Below are 19464 nucleotides of genomic sequence, written 5' to 3'. Positions count from 1 at the left end.
TGAATGCAGCCTTCAGTGTAGATGTGCTACGTGCGAAAAAGAATACCGAGTAAGGCAGTTTTTTGAAATGGTTAAAAAAAAAAAAAAAAGAGAGAAAAAAAAAAAAGCGATGTTTCCAAGTAGCTCACTTACAGTAATAGAAAGTAGCTCAGGATCGATTATTTTCCCTCCTTTTTGTTTTGTTTCCTGCATTTGCCAAAGGTAAACTTTGTTTACGTTAGTTCATGAGGCAGTGCTCCCCACAGGTCTTTCCCCAGCCCTGCTGCTTTCCACCAACCCTGCCATAAACCCACGAAAGACCGGAACAACCACGACCAGAAGCCGGACTTTACCCACTATCAGAGCCCCCTCGGGCTCGGCGCTTCCCCCTTCCCGCACACGGAACCCTTCCCAGCCCTCCTCCTCCTCACAGAGGCCGGTTTAACCGCCTGCCACAACCGCCCCGCCTCGGGCTTCCCAGAGCCGAGGTTAAGCCCCAGCTCCTATCTCCACGAGCTAAATCAGAGGGCACCGCCGCCTTTATTTCTTTACGAGCAACCAGCACAGAAAAGTGGGGGAACAGGGGACACCCCTCAGCGCCACGGGGCTGAGGGGACAGAGACGGTGACTGGGACGGGGACCCCGCCCCAACGGCCGCCCGCGCTCCCCTCGCGCCCCGCCCCTCCCGGCGGGCAGGCGAGGCGCGCATGCCCTGGCTGTGGGCGGTGGCGGCGCATGCGCCTGGGCCCCGCCGCCCCGCCCCCGCGGGGGCCGCCGCAGAGCCGTGGCGCGAGCCGGCGGCGGGCTGCGCTGCCCTGAGGGGAGCCGGGCGGGGGGCGGCGGCGGCGATGTCCGCCTGGCGGGGCTCCCGCTGCGGCTCCCTCTGCCTCGGCGGCCGGGCGGCCGCTCGCCGCTCCGCGCTGCTCCGGCAGCGGGCAGGGACCGGGACCGGGACTGGGACCGGCACCGGGACGGGGCCGTGCTCCGGTAACGGCGGAGGTGTCCGGGCTGGGGTTGGCGGGTTCCGCCCGTCGCGAGTGGCGGTGGTGGCCAAGACGACGCGGTACGAGTTCGAGCAGCAGCGGTACCGCTACGCAGGGCTCTCCGAGGACGACCTCCGGCAGCTGGTGAGGCGGGGGGGGTGTGTGTGGTGTGTGTGTGTGAGAGCCGTTAGCCTGGGTCCGTTGCAGCCCACGGTGGGTTGAAATCTGCAAACGGGTTTTAATTTTCGGTAGGAGGAACGGGCGGCAGGTTTGCCTTGCTCTGTGAAGATCGAGGGTTAAGGAGTGTGTACCTACAGTAAGAGGATTCTTCACGTTTTCTATATCTCCCTGTGCACTTCAGGTGGCCGTCCGTCTGCTGTGGAATTCCTCACGCTTGAATTTCTATTGCTCCATAAAGCTCTCCTAAGTAGTCAAACTGGACACGTTACCACATTTAACATGGAAATGTACCATGTGTTCTTGCTGTCAGCGCATGTGGGTGAAGTATCCCTGTACTTGCCTTCGTGCCGTAGAAAAGCACTGCCTCATCCATGAGGCTGCTCTTCTATGTTTCAGCATCTCTTGAGGAGGCATGTCTTGCAGTGAAGCATGTAGGGAATCAGCTTGATCCCTCATTGCACACTGAAACCCAAAAAGAATAAAATCTGCTTGTTCTTCACCCTACCTACTTGTGAACAGGCAAGGCTGGAGCAGTGAATCAGTTACTGAGCAATGTTGTTAGTAAGCGCTGAATGTCCTGGAAGGTGCTCTTGCCTGAATATATATATATAAAATAATATATAACTACAGCCAGCTTCAGTTCTCTTCTCTCAGAAACAACATGTTCTGCTGGGTGGGTGACCTGTAGCAGCTGAAGATGCATTAAAAACAAAAAAGTAGCACTGAACGCACGCTGCCCCATTGCAGTGGTTGTGGAGGCATCTTAGAGTGCGTCCTTTTGCGGATAATTGCAGGTATAAGAATTCTCCATGTGGGGGGTGTTCTTTTTCTAGAATCGGTGCCTTTTTAAAAATCTAGCTTCCCCCTCAGTACTTCCACATGAGGAACTGCAGCAGTAAAACTGAGTGTCTTCAGGTAGCCAAAGTCTAACTTGCTTAAGTATGTGTTTACCAGTATTTATTTAGGTTCTTTGAGGCGGGGTGGTGGAATACAAAGATTTGTGCAAGAACACTGAAGATTTTTCCAGAATTATATCTTTGAAATATGACAAGAAATACTGGAATGAAGACAGCAAGGAGAATTGCCCTTGCTCATGTTCTTTAGCTGGCCGGTATTTAGTCTGCTGTGACTTGGGTCTCAGATTTTTTTCCCTTGGTCTCTGAGCTAACAGCAGTCTCAGCAAACACATTAGGTGAAAACTCAGAAGGTTCTTACTCTGTCTCAGGTGGACAGCAATCTCTGCAAAATGTACGTCCTTATCTGTGCCACATTTGTTAAGGGCAGCCTTGGAATGTGATGTTTTTTGTTTCCTGAGGTTAGTTGCACTCTGTTCCCTTTGTCCTTGCTTCTCCGCTGAAGACTGCAGAAGCTGCTCCCAAGGCTGCTGGTGTCCCTGAAGCTGAGGCCAGTGAGCACAGAAGTGCAGGGTGTCCCTGCTGTCGCCACCCAGGGTGACTCTCAGTTTAACCGAAGGCCACAAAGCAGACGTGAATCTGGCATGGGAGGTTAGTCACGTAGAAAGGTGAAACGGGGAACAAGGTGGGAATCGAGGGTCACATGGAAGGCTGTAGATGATGAGGTGGTGGCAAAGAGTGGAAGTGAAAGTATACAGGAGAAATGTGGCTCACCTGGTGGTGTAAGCTGCTAGCAACCCAGGAGGGGTGGTGGTGAGGACTGTGTTATTTTTGCAGGGGCTCAGGTGACTCTGGAGCTCATTTGTGTGTGGCAGTGTTGCAGCATGAGGGATGCCATACCAGCAGAGGGGTACATGGTCTGACACAGATCTTCAGGAGTCCAGACACTGGAAATCTTTAATAAGGAAGTCCAATTTAATACCTCTGTAGTGTTGGTGGCTTGGATTTAGGACGTGTTACCTGGGGTCATTTGCCTGCTGGTTGTGAGCAGGAGAGATACTTGCAGTTCTCTGGAAGGTAGCTGACATGCCCACTTGCAAGCATCAGACTTCAGTGTAGGACAAATTATGATGGTTGTGGGCTTAAGCAGTTGTGTCTGATTGCTGAGACAGGAAATTTAGGTGTTGCAGTCAGTGTGTTTATGCATGAAGGCAGAAAATACAGTAAGCCACTTAATGCAGAAGTGACACTGCATATGTGCCTTTGAGCCTCAAATTAAATAGAACTTCTTTTATGTTCAAAGAATCTAAATATAAATCACTGGCACACTCCATTGTATATGGAAAAAATCTAAATCACAGCATATATCATATGTATTATGCTGTATAAATTGTAGCATACTCCATGAAGCAGACTCTCTTGGTATAGAAGCGGACTCTGACACTTCTAATAGGAAATGCAGGCCCTTAGGAGCTGTGGCCTGACTTCTTCTGTGGCCTTTTTTTGGACACACCAAGTAATTTGTACTTCACAAACACTGCTAAAGGTTGCAAGTCAAAGCAACAAGGTCAGAATTCCTGGATTCTTTCTCAGTGCAAATAGACAGGAGAGGTGAAGAAACAACCCAGACAGCAGAAAAGCAGAACAGATGGGGGAGAGATGATGAGAGAGAGTAAACACTGAGAGTATTTAGGAGATCTGTAAAAGATTAAATCTTTCATTGCGTCTCTACGTACGTGTCATGCATGCTTTACCCCAAGTGGATGTTTTCATGGGTCTTCTGGTAGATGCTCTTGCACACTTTAAAAATAAGTCTTGAAGCTGCTGATAACCACACCTAGACATGTCTGACTTTTTTCATGAGTATTCTAATTGTGAACTATTCTGGAAAGAGTGATTATATGCTTTGAATGTAACTTACACAGGAGATGTTTTCAGTATCTTTAGTTTTGAAAGGAAATTAGAAATGTGTAACAGTATTTCTCTTCTAATACCTGGGACGAAAAATACCCCCAAATAACTCAACACTTAATGATGCAATATTTTTTAAAGCATCTTGCATCATATCATGCAGGACCTCTTTTATTTACTCAGTTGATATTTGAGGAGACTATTGTATTGTATGGAAGGGACACTTGCAGTTATTAGGTAAAAGTTAAATAAAAATATTACTTGCTTTCTGAAGTCGCTACAAATAGTTTGCTTACTGTAATTGACAGCAGTTTGAATTTTGTCTGACCTGGATGGTGGGATAAACATCTAAATACAGCCCATCACAAAAAATGAACAATCCAGTCTGTTAATACTGAAAGCTACTGTATGTGCTGCAAGAATTTCACTGCCATACACATCCCTTTATTTCACTCTCAGAAAACTCATACAGAGCAGGCAAAGCTGTATTCCTTATATAATTCTCAGAGAAATCACTGTCCCATTAATAGGTAAAGCTAATTTCCTCCGAGTCCTGTTCTTTCCAGCTTGACAGAGCAATTGACATGTAGTTGCTGACTTGTCACTGCTGGAAGGTATTTAGGAAAGATCAGTTAGCTGTCCAAACACGCTTCATATGCAGTTTTAACTACCTTTGAAACATCTTGTCAAGTGAAATGTTGCCTTTTTTTTTTTTTTTCTTAATTAGAGGAAGATATTTTAATGTGGACTGCAGTTGGTAGGCTGTTTTGACTGTTTTATGTGTCTTTGAAATGGCAAGGGAAAGCAAGGAATTGAAGCTTTGGAACAAGTTTTGGCTCTTTCAGACTACTGCAACAAACTGGCAGGGATGGTCATCCCGAAAATATGAAGTTTTTACAGCTTTCTTGAAAACTGGTAATTGGATAGAGAAAGGGCACTCTGTTGCAATGTGTTGCTGCCTCTGAAAGAGGCACGATGTGAGCTCATCATTAATATAAGGCACCAAAAACATAGTAAGCAGAACTGGTCAGGAAGGGAGGTGTTGTCTGTTCCTCCAAGCAGATGGGAAAGGCTTGGCTTGAGCTGGTGAGTTCTTGTGCACCAAAATACAAAATCCATTAAAGGTGTGCACGCATGTGTGTGTGCACTCAGCCCTCCTTTATATAGATGCTTCCAGCACCAGCTGTTACTGATCTATGCACTAAAATTTTCATATCTAGAGAGAACTCTCTTTAGGAAAATAAACTATTGTATCTCCAACCAGATAAGTGATTTTTTTTAAATTACGGAAAGTTCTTTACCTTCTTTCACATTAGATGGCAAAAAGATAGCATTTTTTGGTATCACTTCTAAATTACCTTTCCTAACTAGTAGAGTTTCAGGTTTCTGAGTTTCATACTGCTATACCAAGGTACTCTTTTCAGCAGCTAGGCAGGCTTTTTGCTCTCTAGATTTCTGTTTGAGATCTGCATTTCAGTCCAAATGCCCTTGATCCACTATGATGCTCTTCAGAAAATGTTACTCGGGTATTTTTAAAACAGTAGGATTTTTATAAACAGAAGGAAGGGAATAGAAATGTAAAGTAATATGCAAAATGAAGAGTTAACCAAATTGGAATTTTTAAATGAAGTCAGGTAACCCATTTTTTCAAAAATGTAAAGCCTTTGTATTTTCTTCTTAAAACTTGAGCTATTTGAAAAAGTAGTATGCTTTAGGGTACATATTGACCTGTGGATTCAATTGTATAAGAAGGTAGTATTTTTAACGGAGACTTAATTAACAAATGAGGTGGTGACCTGAAGCTTTTTATCATTCTGATGAATTCAGACTAGCTGTCTCTGGTTGCTTGCTCTGTAATGTGAACTATACCAGCAGATTATCCTCTGTGGAGTGCATAAAGAGTGTTTAAAAACTGGCAGAACTATAGTTGACTCCACCTCACCCTGAAAAGCTAAAAAAAAAATAATAATAAAATAAAACCTGTCTACTGAATTTAAAGCATGAAGAAGTCAAGGCAGATTACAGTATATTGCAATTACGTAAAGCTAGAGATGCTATTTCATAAATAAAAAGTTGGAGCTACTTTGCTGAAAACATTGAGGTGGGTAACATGTAGTTCATGTTATGCAATTCCAGAGTGGTTTTGGTTTTGAAACTTGGTATACGTGCCTCGGTGCTCAGTAGGTTGGGTTGCTGCTTTATTTAAAAACAATGAACACAACCTTTTAGGTTGTCATTCTGTCATGAGAGGTGTCTGGAAAATGACTAAAACATAATTCCTTTTCCCGCAGTGTTTGTTTTTCCAACACCCCATTCAAATACACTTAGTCATATATAGTAAATAGATGTGAAAGTAGGGCATTCTGTTGTGCCTAAATTAAACTTAACTTCACCTGTCTCATCAAGGATCTAATAATTTATACAGCCAAAAAGGCTTTTTTTTTTTAAAGTCTTTGATATTGTTTTCAAATAATTAATGTCATAAATCACAACTAGTTATGTTAGTATCATACTGAAAGATTAAATTGCCTGGACTGCTAGAAAGCTGTTAATGCAGAAAGTAGCTACTGATGTGTTTATAACTAACACAACATGTTCTGTATTAGCCTTCAAATTACAAACCATTATGTGGATTCTTCAGTTGTGGTTAAAAGGGCAATGCTTCAATTTAGTAGATGAAGAACTCTTAAACAGACCATGGCATTATTACTTTTGTTCACCTGTAGATAAAACACTTACCCCAAGGCAGCATCTTTAAAAGCACCAGGGAAATAGTGTTGCCAGCTTCACTTACCAAGTGCAGAGATCGTGAAAGTCAGCTACTACAGAAGTAATGAATTACAAAATGCTATGATACACAAAACGCCTCATAAGCATTACTCGGTAGTGGGAATGAGGCAGCATTTGAAAGGTTGTCACTGCATAATGAAAGAGTGAGGTCTAAGTTGTTGGGAAGAAAAAAACGCAAGAGAAGTGTAAGCAAAATGTTTCCTAGCTAAAGCAGCTCACTGGTATACTACAGAAGGAGAGGTGACATACAGCACTGTTAGAAACAGTGTACAGGAAGGCCAGACTGCTGGGAACAGTTTGTATAGTAACTCATGACCCAGACTGGGAAGGAAGAGAGGAACTGGGCTTAATGCCTACAGGCTGCAACTCAGCAGTACTTTGAAATCGAAGACTCAAATCACGTTGAAAGCTTTGCAGAGAAATTGAACGTTGAGCCTAGGTTGTCCTCAATAGGACTTTGTTTTGGAAAGTTGTGTCTTTCTTTGCTACCTTAGCTAAGGCAATTGATCATTATTAAATCTGTCCTCTAAACAAGATGTTGAGTTTGTGAATTGTGCTTTTTAGCTATTAAATCGTCTGAAATCAATGCATCCTAAGTTTACCCAGGACCTGCCTCTTCTCAGTGAAACTGTTTCTTAGGTTTGCTTCAGAGAGGGCTTCAGAGCATTCCTGCTATTTGAGGTTACCTGGACTGAATGTCCCTGGAAGATCTGAGTATCCCAGGATGGGTTAACCCACTTGCACTGCAGGCATGATTGTGCTGAAGCCTGTATTTTTGTTAGCAAAAGTTTCAGCCATGGGCTTATCAAACAAAGCATCAATTCACTGCGCCTGAGTCTTTCAGTAAAGGCTTAAATTTGACGAATTTATTTTCCAAATTTGATGATCACAGAGTCTGTGGTTTTTTGTTTTTTGTTTTTTCACCTCTACCAACCATGGAAGATCAGACTTGTTGCATTTAGTATTTGTAGTGCAAAAGCATGTAGGAGAACATAGTTCACTTTTGAGAAGTTTAAGAACTTTGGGTGACTCCCATGAAGGCCATAAATTAGTATAAATACAGCAACTGAGGCTTGCAAATGGTCCGTGTTTGTTGTCTGGATAATTCGTATGTATTTACAAGAAGTTGAGGTGGGCACGCTGTCCTACACTTACCATGAAGGCTGGTACGGTTCCCAAATGAGGTTATCTGTTCTATGAACCTAGAAGTTTGAATCTCCTATCAGTTCCAGCTGATGCTGGAAAACTTCCTGAAGATCCAGGGTTGTGCTTGTGCCTTTTGCAGGCCCTTCTCTCTGGCATGCTTGAAACATGCCTCCAAGGTGCAGGTTTCCACTGGGCAGGTTCTACTGTGACCAACTGCTCGGTGTATTTTGCCTTTGCCTTTGTACATCATTCTCTAAAATCCAGAAACTGAGCCATGCTTTAATCCCAACACATTAGTATGCAGGTTGTTTTTGTGGTATGAAATAGGGAAGCTTAATGTGTGATTGAACTTTTAAATACAGGTGAGGAGAAATGAGAAAGCTCAACGTTTGCTTGACTTGTGAGGAAAACTGTGCTTGTTTTTAACATGAGAAATGAAGATTTAATATATGTAGGAGATAACACCAGAGCATGGGAAAACTACTTGCATGTAATTATAGATTGCCAGTCTTAGGCCCTGGTCCTTTAAGCAAATGTTGAATCAGTGTTTCTTATTTGTCAGGGAAACTGAGTGTATTGCTTGAATTGCATGCTATATTCAAAGCTGTTTCTAGTTCTGGAAAAAGAAGAAACGATTTGAAAGCTGAGTGGCCTCTCAAACTGCCTTCTTTTGGAAGGAGTATTGCGACAATTGTAAATCAGAGCTTCCTCCAAAGGGTGCAGCTTGCCAGTTATCTTCATGTAGAAGGGCAGCACAAGAAAGGAAATCCTTGGCTTTGTACTGCACTGGCAAGCACTGCTCTGCAACAGCTAAGCCATCAATCAGTGTGTTATCAGCTCTGTTTTCATCAAAGATCTGAAACAGCATCAGATGAGGCTCTCTGAAGAAAATTAACTCTATCACAGCTGAAACCAGGTTGAATCCTCCTGTTATTCCATACCATTGACATTATGCACAGGTCCCACACTTTCTGGTACGTGTTTGTTGATCACCACCCTTTGATTAATACACAGATATCATCCCCTTATTTTGGGGACCACCCCGTGGTCCCCCAAATGTCTGTACAATGTGCACTGAGGTCTCTGTATGTGACCAAGTTACTCCCTGTGTGCTCTCCCAGGACAGGAGGGGCGGTGTGTTGTGTGGAGTTACTGGATGCCAAAGCCACCTCGGGTCTGGTCACTGCTGCACTTGCACTGCTTCTTGTGAGGCTCATCCTCTCTTGGTTTGAGTAGTTCCTGTGATGGAACTTACTATAACATGCAACTCGGATCATGGGTTACACCAACCCAAAGGTATATGCGTTACAATCTCCACCCTGGTCCCTTTGGACCAGGCTGCAGAGTTTGGCATTGCCATGAACTCTGGCCCTTGCTCCTGGCCTCGCTAGTGGCAGGGATTCCTGCTGTAGTTTCTCCTATGGGTTCCCTCCTATAACATGCTACTCAAATCATGGGATGGGTTAACAACAGTTTAAAGGTGTATCCATTACAATCTTCACCTCTTGTCCTTTTGGGCCAGGCCTTAAGGTGTAACATTGCAATGAACTCCTCCCCTCACCCCTGCTCCAGCCTGGGCTTGTCCCTTAGAGGTGTACCTGCTCCTGTATGGCCTTACACAGGAGTCACAGTCCCTTTAGAGGTCTGCCTACTATAATGTGGACTTATCCACAGTCACTGTGAGGTGTCTCTGCTCTGCTGTGCCCTTTTCCTGTGTTGTAGTCCTCCTCATGGCCACAGACACTTCAAGGTGTTACAGCATGGCCTTATCCACAGCCACTGCAGGGTGTTCTTGCTGCATCTTGGACTTCTTCGTGGCCACAGACACTCAGGGGTGTACATGCTCCTGCGTGGGCTTGTCCACAGGTCGTGGTCCCTCTGATGTGAGTTCACTCTGGAGCTCCAGCCTGTCCAGTAGAGCAGCACGGGGACAGCAGTGATGCCCTGGCCATGGGCCAGCCCTAGAGTGTGGCTGTGGCTGTTATCAGGACGTTCCCAAGCACAGCAAGGAAAGATGACAAGGAGTATGGCCAGCAGCTGAAGCAAAAGCAGTCACTGGCAAGCACTGGACTATAATATACAGTAAGGCAAGCAAGCCCCGTGGCAAGCATGGGAGCCTGCCAATTGGCAGCTAAGCAGAAGTCTAAATTCGGTCTAGCATGCTCCAATCACATCTGTCATTGCTTTGAACCCTTGGAGCCCCATGCTGGGCACCAGAGAGGGCTGGTGGCTTAGCCCTGGCAGGCAGCTCAGCACCACATGGCCTCTGGCTCGCCTGCTCTCCCCTAGTGGGATGGGGGAGAGAAGCAGAAAGGTAAAAATATGAGAACTCACAGGCTGAGATAACTTGAGGGAGCTGTTCCCCTCCCCTTCCTCTGTTTTTACTCCAGTTTTATCATTCAGCACAGCAGCACACGGTGTGGGACGCCCCCTGGGCCAGCCTGAGCCTGTTGTCCTGTCCCTGTCCCCTCCAGCTCCTGGTGCAGCCCCAGCCCCTCATCAAGAAGCTGAAATGTCCTGGGCTCTGTGTGAGCACTGCTCAACAGCAACCATCCCATCAGTGTGTTTTCATCAAAAATCCAAACCACAGCGTTATACCAGTCTCTGTGAAGAAAATAACCTTTTCCCAGGCAAAACCATGGCTGTGGTAAAAGCTTTCTCGAGACATTCAGTGCAGGCCTTTCTTATGGCTCCTGAGGGAGCACAGCTCCATCAAACCACATTCTGCTCATCATAGTGTGTTCTCCAATTGTCGGCTGAATATGAGCCAGCAGTGTGCTCAGGTGGCCAAGAAGGCCAACGGCATCCTGGCTTGTATCAAAAACACTGTGACCAGCAGGGCTAGGGAGGTGATCGTCCCCCTGTACTCGGCTCTGGTGAGGCCGCACCTCGAGTACTGTGTTCAGTTTTGGGCCCCTCGCTACAAGAAGGACATCGAGGTGCTTGAGCGGGTCCAGAGAAGGGCGACGAAGCTGGTGAGGGGCCTGGAGAGCAAGTCCTATGAGGAGCGGCTGAAGGAGCTGGGCTTGTTCAGCCTAGAGAAAAGGAGGCTCAGGGGTGACCTTATCACTCTGTATAAGTACATTAAAGGAGGCTCTAGCGAGATGGGGGTTGGCCTGTTCTCCCATGTGCCTGGTGACAGGACGAGGGGGAATGGGCTAAAGTTGCGCCAGGGGAGTTTTAGGTTAGATGTTAGGAAGAATTTCTTTACTGAAAGGGTTGTTAGACATTGGAACAGGCTGCCCAGGGAGGTGGTTGAGTCACCATCCCTGGAAGTCTTCAAAAGACGTTTAGATGTAGAACTTAGGGATATGGTTTAGTGGGGACTGTTAGTGTTAGGTCAGAGGTTGGACTCGATGATCTTGAGGTCTCTTCCAACCTAGAGATTCTGTGATTCTGTGATTCTGTAATGCAAGGTCTTTTGGAAGCGTGCTCTGCACTGCATCTCTGCTGTGGTGTTTAAGAACACTACTAACATTAGGCCTGAAGGTATTTTTGGGTATTTTGTCCCTGTTTTCATACGCTAGTGCGCTTTCATTTAGAGTAGCTCTCATGTTTTTATTCTAGCATTTTATTTTTCAATTTTGCATGCTGTAGAAGTCAGATTAACAGGTGTATAGTTGTACTTTCTTCATCTCACTCCATGAATACTTATGGTTTTTTTTGTACTTCTGATGATACCGCCCTTAGCTGAATATCCTTATGCTCTAAGCCATGTTTCTTGTGTGTTTTGCCCTTGCTCTCCTCACAGGAATAAGGAACATCTTGTTCCTGTTTGGTAGCCTTAGCAAGTAAGACTAGGTAAGCATTGCGTTTCCTGTGTTATTGTCCATAACTTCTTTTCATTGGTACTTTCAGTTTCTTTTGCCATTACTGGCAAAATTATTTAACCTGCTGCACAGGACTGCAGGCCTGTGTGTGACCCCCTCATGCAGGTTTTTACATTTTCAACATAAATTCCAAGCCCGTCCCAGCATGAAGATCCTGAGCTCTGTAGGACTAGCATTTTATTTTCCAGCCTGTCCAGAAATCCGGAAAGTCAGTCTTCAGTTTGGCAGTTTCTGAAAGTGTATCACTGGAAGTTTGTATCTGGAAATTTAAATGTTTTGTGACATACTTCTTATACTGGTAGGTATGTCTTAACGTTCTTCGTAATGTTTTTTATTTTGCCTTTTTATTTTTTTTTTTTGCAGGAGTATATACTATGACTTTGTGATACTTAGGTTTTTTGTTTAATTTTCTTCAGTTTCATGAATCAAACCAACTTATTCCATGCAAAGAAGGTAGTGGTAAAATGAGATACAACGATTACTTTGGATGAGAATGTTTTTCTGTAAAATGTCAGAGCTCTGTTGTTTCTCTTCATTTGAGTATTAATGAGGATTTTTTAAATAAACCTGAAGAAACATCCTTTTACAAAGTCGCTTTTGTAGGTGTTATTAGGCATTTGGTATAGCTCAATTTTTCTTCACTTAGACTTGATGCTTTTATCAGATTGCTCCTCCACACAGCTTGCAATACCTAACGCACTCAACACTGGGCTGTGATAATAGTTTTATGTTTTCTCATGTTTTAGCCAAGAATGTCAATATTTAGTATAAAGCTATCTGTAAGACATTCTGTGCCCTCAGATCCTAAAATTACAGCTGCGGTTGTCATTGCCTTGTCTTTTATGTACTCAGCTATCTGAACATTTAACAATGTAAATAGTAAAGATTAATACATGCTTTTTCCCCTTAAAAGTCAGGTGAGTGTTTGTGCACTGTGCTCAATCACTGCAGCCACCTTTTTGCCTTGCTTGCAAGGTGGTTGTGGAGGCAGATAATGCTCAAATGCTTTCAAATTGTTTTTCCTAGTGACAGCAATTTGAAGATTTGCTCTTTTGGGCTGTAATTGCAGGGTTAGCTATCACAGAGGAGGCTTTGAGGGAGACAGTGAATTCCCTTCACCCATGTCTGGTTACTTCCATGTAAGTAGGGAGGCCGTGACACTTGCTGCTGGATTTTGAAAGCTGAGCGATCTGCCAGAGTCCTTTCTTGTGGAAGGAGTGCTGTGGCAGCTGTAAATCAGAGCTTCCTCAGCATCACAGAGATCTTCTAAGAAGTAACGTACATTGGTGATCGCTTAGTGTGGCACTGGGATCCTGGTGTGAGGTAGAGCAAGAGGCCGTGGGTGTGGATGGGCACAGGAGGCTCTGTCTGAATGCTGAAGAACGCTCCTTCCCTGGAGGTGGGACTGAGCCTGGGTGCAGTTGCACCAGAGGTGGGTGGAGATGTGCTAAGGGCATCTAGGCACTGGCTGCAGGTGGCCCTGCTTGAGCAGGGAGGCTGCACCAGATGGCCTCCAGAGGTCCTGTCCAGCCTCGGCTGTTCTGTGATTTCTCTGACCTCAGACCACAGGGCTTATTTGGAGTCATTACCTGAAAAGCAGATGATTTCTAACACTCATGTTTGATGCACTTCACTGTGGTTAGGCTCAGGCAGGCTGTGACTGTGACATCTCAGGTGAATGAACTTCTGAGTTACTGATCTCTGAGCTAGAGGGATGAAGCTAGACAGGCAGACCTGTAATCTCTAGGGTCTTTTGCAAATTAGGAGGATTCATCAGCCCCACAGATGTAGCTTAGCCATTTAAAGGCTTTAACTTTCCATTTGTCTTGTAGCTTAGTGATACTTGCTTACTTGTTGGAGTTGGATTCAAAGAGGAGACCTTCACATATCTGATACCTGTTCTTTATCCTGGAAATTTTCAGCCAATCATCAGGATATCAGTATCTTACTTGATGAGCATTCCTTCTGCATCCTGAAGCTGTTGATGAAATAATAATTTATTACATCTAAGACAAATGTAAATTAGAGAAGAGACTTCGTTCCTCAGCAATGAAATTACTCAACTCTCTCCTTGTTAGTAATAACAGAGAAATGCGATCTGATGACTCGGCACTGATGTTGGGAGAAAAAATGCCTACAAATGGTCATGCAAAGATTTGCTGCTTTGTCATTGTTCTGAGATAAAAGCTCTCTTGGACTAAGCTGAAAAGTAGCTTGCAGACAAATTGGGCAACTAAATGGGGTAAATAAAATTGCAAGATGGAGGCTGTGCTTTGTGTGGGGAAGTAATAGCTCGTGGAAATAGCAGCCTGAAAAAACGAGTGCTGCAGCAACAGTCTGCACGTCAGGTGCTTGTTGGTGGCAGTGTTTTATTCACAGCAGATATTTCCAGAGGAGGCATGAATGAGAGCCCTGATTTAGTAACCCTGTTGATTTTTTGAGTGCAGTGGTTATTTGCTGTGGATTTCTCATCCTTTCTGGTAGTAAAGCAAGGTCAATTTGTTCTCCAGGAAGGCAATTGAAAGTCCCAGTTCTAGCAAACGAGACCTGTGGTGCTCAGGGGCAGGTGTTGTCTGTGGGTGGCAAATACTCTTACTTCCTGCCTTCTTTCCAGACTCACTGGCTAGCATGAGGTTGAGAACCAGCCCAGCAGTGGGCAGCACTGCGACTGGCCACAGCCTTACGTACTCTTTCCCTACCCACTGTGGCACCATTCGGCTTCCCAGTGCAGCACTGAGCCGTTGAAAGAGGTGTGCGGGAGCGTGCCAGTATTGCAGCTGGGGAGTAGAAAGGAGAGGTCAATGTGTGAGACAATCAGCAGGACAGAACACCCTGCATCCCAGCAAACCATTGCTAACGAGCTTCGCTGGGATGACTTGAGAGCTCAGTGGAGATGTTTACTGGTTACCCACGGGCTTTATCTTTGCTTGTGACCAAGCACAACTGGCAGCTACTCCTGCTGCCTGCCTATAGTGCTGTTGATGGTGTCCAGGCAAAGTCTGGGAGCTCTTTCTGTTGGAGGTTTCTTGATCCCAGCTGTGAGACCAGTGGAGATGCAGTTCCAGAACAGCCAATTCCATTCTTCTCTAATTTTTTTTCTGCACCGATCTTTGTGCTTAGCTTGTGGTTGGATTTCTTGACATTGATAGGTGTCAGATGAAGAAAGACAGCATTTGTTGGGTATTGGATTGCAGTTAACTGGTGTTGTCGTGTCGTGCCAGTCCTCTCCCCTTCACTGCAGGGTTCTGTGGTGTGGGAATCTGTATGGAAATAGGATTAGATGCGGCTGTCTGGCACCACTAGTCCTGTAAGGATGTGCAGCCTTGCATAAAGGCACATGAATACATTGCTGGAAGTGCCCATTCAAAGCTTCTGGCACTGACAAATTTCTTTACTCTAGGAGAACTTTTGTTTCTACACTGGTAGATTGGTTTTTAACTGAATGGGAAAAAGAACCAATGACAGTATAATCATAGAATAATTCAGGTTACAAGGAGTCTCAGGAGGTGATCTAGCCTAGCCTACTGCTCCAAACAGGATCTCCTTCATTAGGAATGTATTTATCAACTCCTTGCACTTAATATCATCCTTTTTTGTTCTTTCTTCTGCTTCCAAATTGGGGTTAATCTGCACACTGACATGTATTTGGCAGTACCAGCACCACATGAACAGACTAAATAAGTGAGGAGAAGAATGGATATATAAAGTTGGTGACTGAGACTTGGACAGAAGCCTGTTGCAAAAAGTCTAATAATCAGGTGGAAATCTTACCTACCTGCCTGCTCGTTTAAGCCTTACCCATACGAACTGACAGGTGTCTAAAGAGTGTCCTGTATTTAAATTGTTTCCAAGAAGAACAAGAAAAATGGTGCCAGAATGCAACTGCTAAATTATTGGTACAGATCTGAAAAATGTGGTCTATCATCCAGGGAGTGATACTGCAGGCAGTACGTTGCTTGACCTTAAGTTTTGGGGGTCTTTTTTGTTTTGTTTTGTTTTGATGCAAGGGGACTGTTACCTTTGTCACCACTTGGCAAGCTTCCACTTAAGCTCAAATACAATTTGAAGGTTAATGCTCTAAGTATTCAAAGATGCATGTTTTAATCATCATTCATGTTGCTTTTTCTGTTCTCTTTCTCTATAGCACAAAGTTTAGAACTCTTCAGGTAACTAGCAAACTATTTGAGTATTTTCATCACGTGGTGGAGGAATGTAGTTAGTTAAGCTGTTTGATGTAGATTTACTTAGAGTTTAAATTTACTTAGTGAATTCAGGGAAAGCAAAGTGTCTGCTGTGGCATAGAAGTCAGTGTGGTATATTTGTTTGTATGTTTGTGTAGAGCCCTCAAGAGGTTGATGCTGTGGCTGTGTAACTACTCCAACAAGTGAATGTAAGCTGACTAGTATGTATACAGAGATGTAACTAATAGGATGCTTATAAAACCAGACATCTTTATGTTGAGATAAAATACATAGTTTTTTAAATAGCGTCTGTATGTATCAACCAAGAGTACTTAATGTAATGATTAACTATTTCGCTTTCTGTCTTACAGCTTGCCTTGAAGGGATCTAATTACGCTGGTCTATTGGAGCGGCACCGCATTCATACAAAAAATGTGGAGCATGTTGTAGACAGTTTACGGTAAGAATATACAGATGTTAAGAATTTCAGAAACAGTGCAAATATCCATGGATTGTATAAAATAATGGAAGAAAGCTTTGTGTGACAAGCCCTAATAAAATGGAATACTTAAAACAGGGTGATGCAGATGGACAGTTATTCCTGAAACAAATGTGAACTTGCACAGTTCAGCTAACACATTTCATTGCTGTCTTGAAAACAAATGGAAAAGGTTTAAAGGGTTTGTGTGAGCATCAAATGCTTAGAAACCAAATACAATTGTACTTAGTCCTTAATTACATGTTAGTTTTTCAGAAGGATGTGACAAGGAACAATATAGGACACATTCAGGCTTTTTCCTGCACTTTATAGGAACGAGAGGATAGAAGTCCGTCTTGTTAAACGTCGAGAATATAATGAAGAGACAGTTCGGTGGGCAGATGCTGTTATATCAGCAGGAGGTATGACTTTATGGAAAGGAGGTATACGTTTCAGTATGTTTTCATAGATATGTTTTTCAAATAAATTTTGCAGGCTGTAAAGCATCTGGAGATGTGCACATCTTGAAAGTAAATGGCTGATATAATTGTCAGAAAATATGACAAAATTCAGTGGTTGTGGCCATCCTTTCTTCCTCTCATATCTGAAATTTGTAGCACTAGGAAGTGAATGGCAATGTATGGCCACTTAGGAAAAGTTTGCTATTATCTTGTGCAAAATGGTGGAAATTGTGGAATTTACTGTAATTTTCACCTAAATAGGATAAAATATTTGCTTTTATATGATTATGAGTAGCCCTAAACCCTACTCTGTTAGGAACATGAGTTGGAGACTAACATACTTCCTTTTCGTCCCCCTTCCCAAACTTTTTTGTTCGCTTTCATGGCAGTATATCTGGAATTGGTGGCACAGGTAGAAATATGCAACTTCTTAGCATCCTGTGCCACTCCTTAGAGCTTATTAGACAAACCAACAGAGCAGCTAACCTGATTGATTCCTTTTAACATCAGATTGCAGCACTTCATTCAGTTTTATTTTTGTGACTTGCTGCAAATACTACAGTGCGTTGCTGTGTTCTCACTTAATGTTCAGTCATTTGTGGCAGTAGACTTGAATGCTGCACTGCCATTGTCTTCTCCCTACTGGTCCACTTTTCCCTCAGCTATTGGTTACTACTCAGAACAGGTCAAAGGGGATATGTTCATGCCTGAAGCATCCAATAATACTGTTACAGATTTCAATGAAATCCTCAAGGTTAGAGACTAAAGTGAGGTGTGAATGTATAATTTCTCTTACCAGCTGATAAACATAACAGAAAGCTCCATAAATGTCTTTCCAAACTTGCTTCTGCCAAATTCAGTTGCCAGGGCAAGTATAGCTGTCAAATAAGTAATACTTTTTCCAGGCACATTTATTATCTTGAATTCAGTTGTCATTACTCTGCTTTAAAAGGTGTCAGCAGTTTTCTGGTCCCGTTTTATTTTTGTGCCACTTACCTGTTCAGTTGTTGACACAAAAGCGTGTTAACGGTTGTACTGCAATATATGTGAAACTATTTTGTTTGGAATATTAGAATGAGAAGAGAAACTAATATTCTTTGTTTTGCTTTTTGTGTAGGTGATGGCACAATGTTGTTGGCAGCCAGTAAGGTCTTTGATAAATTTAAACCAGTTATTGGAGTAAATACTGATCCTGAAAGGTAAAAACTGTTTGGGAAAGAGATACTATGTTTAATGTCAGGCATAATATGAATCTGTTTTCATGATGCATGTGGCATGCCTGTGGCATCTGGTCACAAATGCCTGTCTTAGTAGATTGTAGATACCAAGTGAACCTGTTGTTTTATTACAAAAGTTTCCACGAGTTGTCCCCCCTCATCTGTGAGGACATTAGGAAGCATTGGATAAGCACTGATGTGTTCAACTGCCACAGCTGTTTTCACATTAATGCAGCTGTACTTGGAGCTAGGTTTATTACTGAGCAGTAGCTTGTGGCTGGAGATGGTAGTACAGACTAGTGACTGGAAAAGGGACTTTCTTAACATAAGCAACTAAATGTGCTATCTGAACATTCAGAAACTTAATTTCTTTATGAAGATGAACCCTACTGGAAATCTGTTAGGGTATGAACAAATTAAATTTGTTCTGGTTTTGTTGGGTAAACCGTTCCAGAACTCAGAGGACGCCGTATCCTCAGCCACTTAATGGCATTTAGTTGTCCTCTTATAAACTCCCATTCACCTAGTGATAAGATTGATTTGGGCAGGTGGATACAGTGTATTAGTACTGCCTGGTTGGTATAACCTTCAAATGGATGGCAAGTAAAAACTCAAAATTCACCAAGGCTCTGTCTGACGAGATTTCCAGATTTAGATTTTTGCATCTGATATTTCCAGTTAATCAAATCTTAGCAGATAAGAAAGCAGTGGCCAAAAAGTTTTTCTTTGCATGCCATGTTCCTCTTCCAAAACTTTTCAAATGCTGTGAATAGATATTCAACAGTATCAAGCCTGAATAACAGGGTTCAAATAACAAGTGCCTTCAAGTTATCAAATATCACTCATGAAAGGGGAGCAGTGTTTAGTCTTCTGGCTTTGACATGAGATTCTTTTGATCTTAGGCATGTCACCTACCTGTCTCGGTATCACCAACTTATATGTAAATGGAAAATACTCTTTCTAACTTGCAAGGTTTATTAAGCTTGAATTCCTTGCCTAGAACTATGGTGACAGGTGCTATATTAGTACCTGTGTATTCTTGTGGGTTTACCTGCTGAACAACTATTTCTTAGGGGAAAAGTGGAAGAAAGATCCTGATGTCTCACATGTACATCACAGGAACTGAAAGATGGGTATTGCTGCTAATGTACCATGTATGTAGAAATAGTAGGGAATCATAAAGGTCAAAAGCCTAGCTTTGCTTTGGGTAACTGAAAGAGCTTGCTTGTTTTTTATGTTGTTTTTTGGGGGGGGACCAAAATACTGTACTTTTTCATCATCATTACTCCTGTTTGCTTCCAGATCGGAGGGTCACCTGTGTTTGCCTGTAAGATACACACACTCATTTCCTGAAGCACTACAGAAGCTTTATCGTGGTGAGTTCAGGTACGATTTAGTGATCTTTGGTTTTACAAAACATGTTGATTGGAAAATGCATAATAATGTGTAATCCA

The 19464-nt window shown here is 43.3% G+C and overlaps 1 protein-coding gene across 2 annotated transcripts in view; it reads left to right on the top strand.

Annotated features, from left to right (window-relative positions):
* The first annotated feature begins 724 nt into the window (after window positions 1-724).
* NADK2 (NAD kinase 2, mitochondrial) overlaps window positions 725-19464 on the top strand; it is a 33016-nt gene continuing 14276 nt past the window's right edge. Inside the window, exons 1-5 of one of the 2 annotated variants that reach the window (XM_038171048.2) lie at window positions 725-1106; window positions 16226-16314; window positions 16666-16754; window positions 17911-17992; window positions 19313-19396. In XM_038171048.2, coding sequence (XP_038026976.1) covers window positions 828-1106; window positions 16226-16314; window positions 16666-16754; window positions 17911-17992; window positions 19313-19396 — 623 coding nt within the window. In that variant the 5' untranslated portion in view covers window positions 725-827. The remainder of the gene's footprint in view (window positions 1107-16225; window positions 16315-16665; window positions 16755-17910; window positions 17993-19312; window positions 19397-19464) is intronic. The other variant, XM_038171047.2, reaches the window with a different exon arrangement.

Source organism: Anas platyrhynchos, chromosome Z, assembly GCF_047663525.1.
Source record: "Anas platyrhynchos isolate ZD024472 breed Pekin duck chromosome Z, IASCAAS_PekinDuck_T2T, whole genome shotgun sequence".
Classification (NCBI taxonomy): domain Eukaryota; kingdom Metazoa; phylum Chordata; class Aves; order Anseriformes; family Anatidae; genus Anas; species Anas platyrhynchos.
The sequence above is the reverse complement of the archived record's forward strand: the minus strand, read 5'-3'. Positions and strand labels throughout refer to the sequence as shown.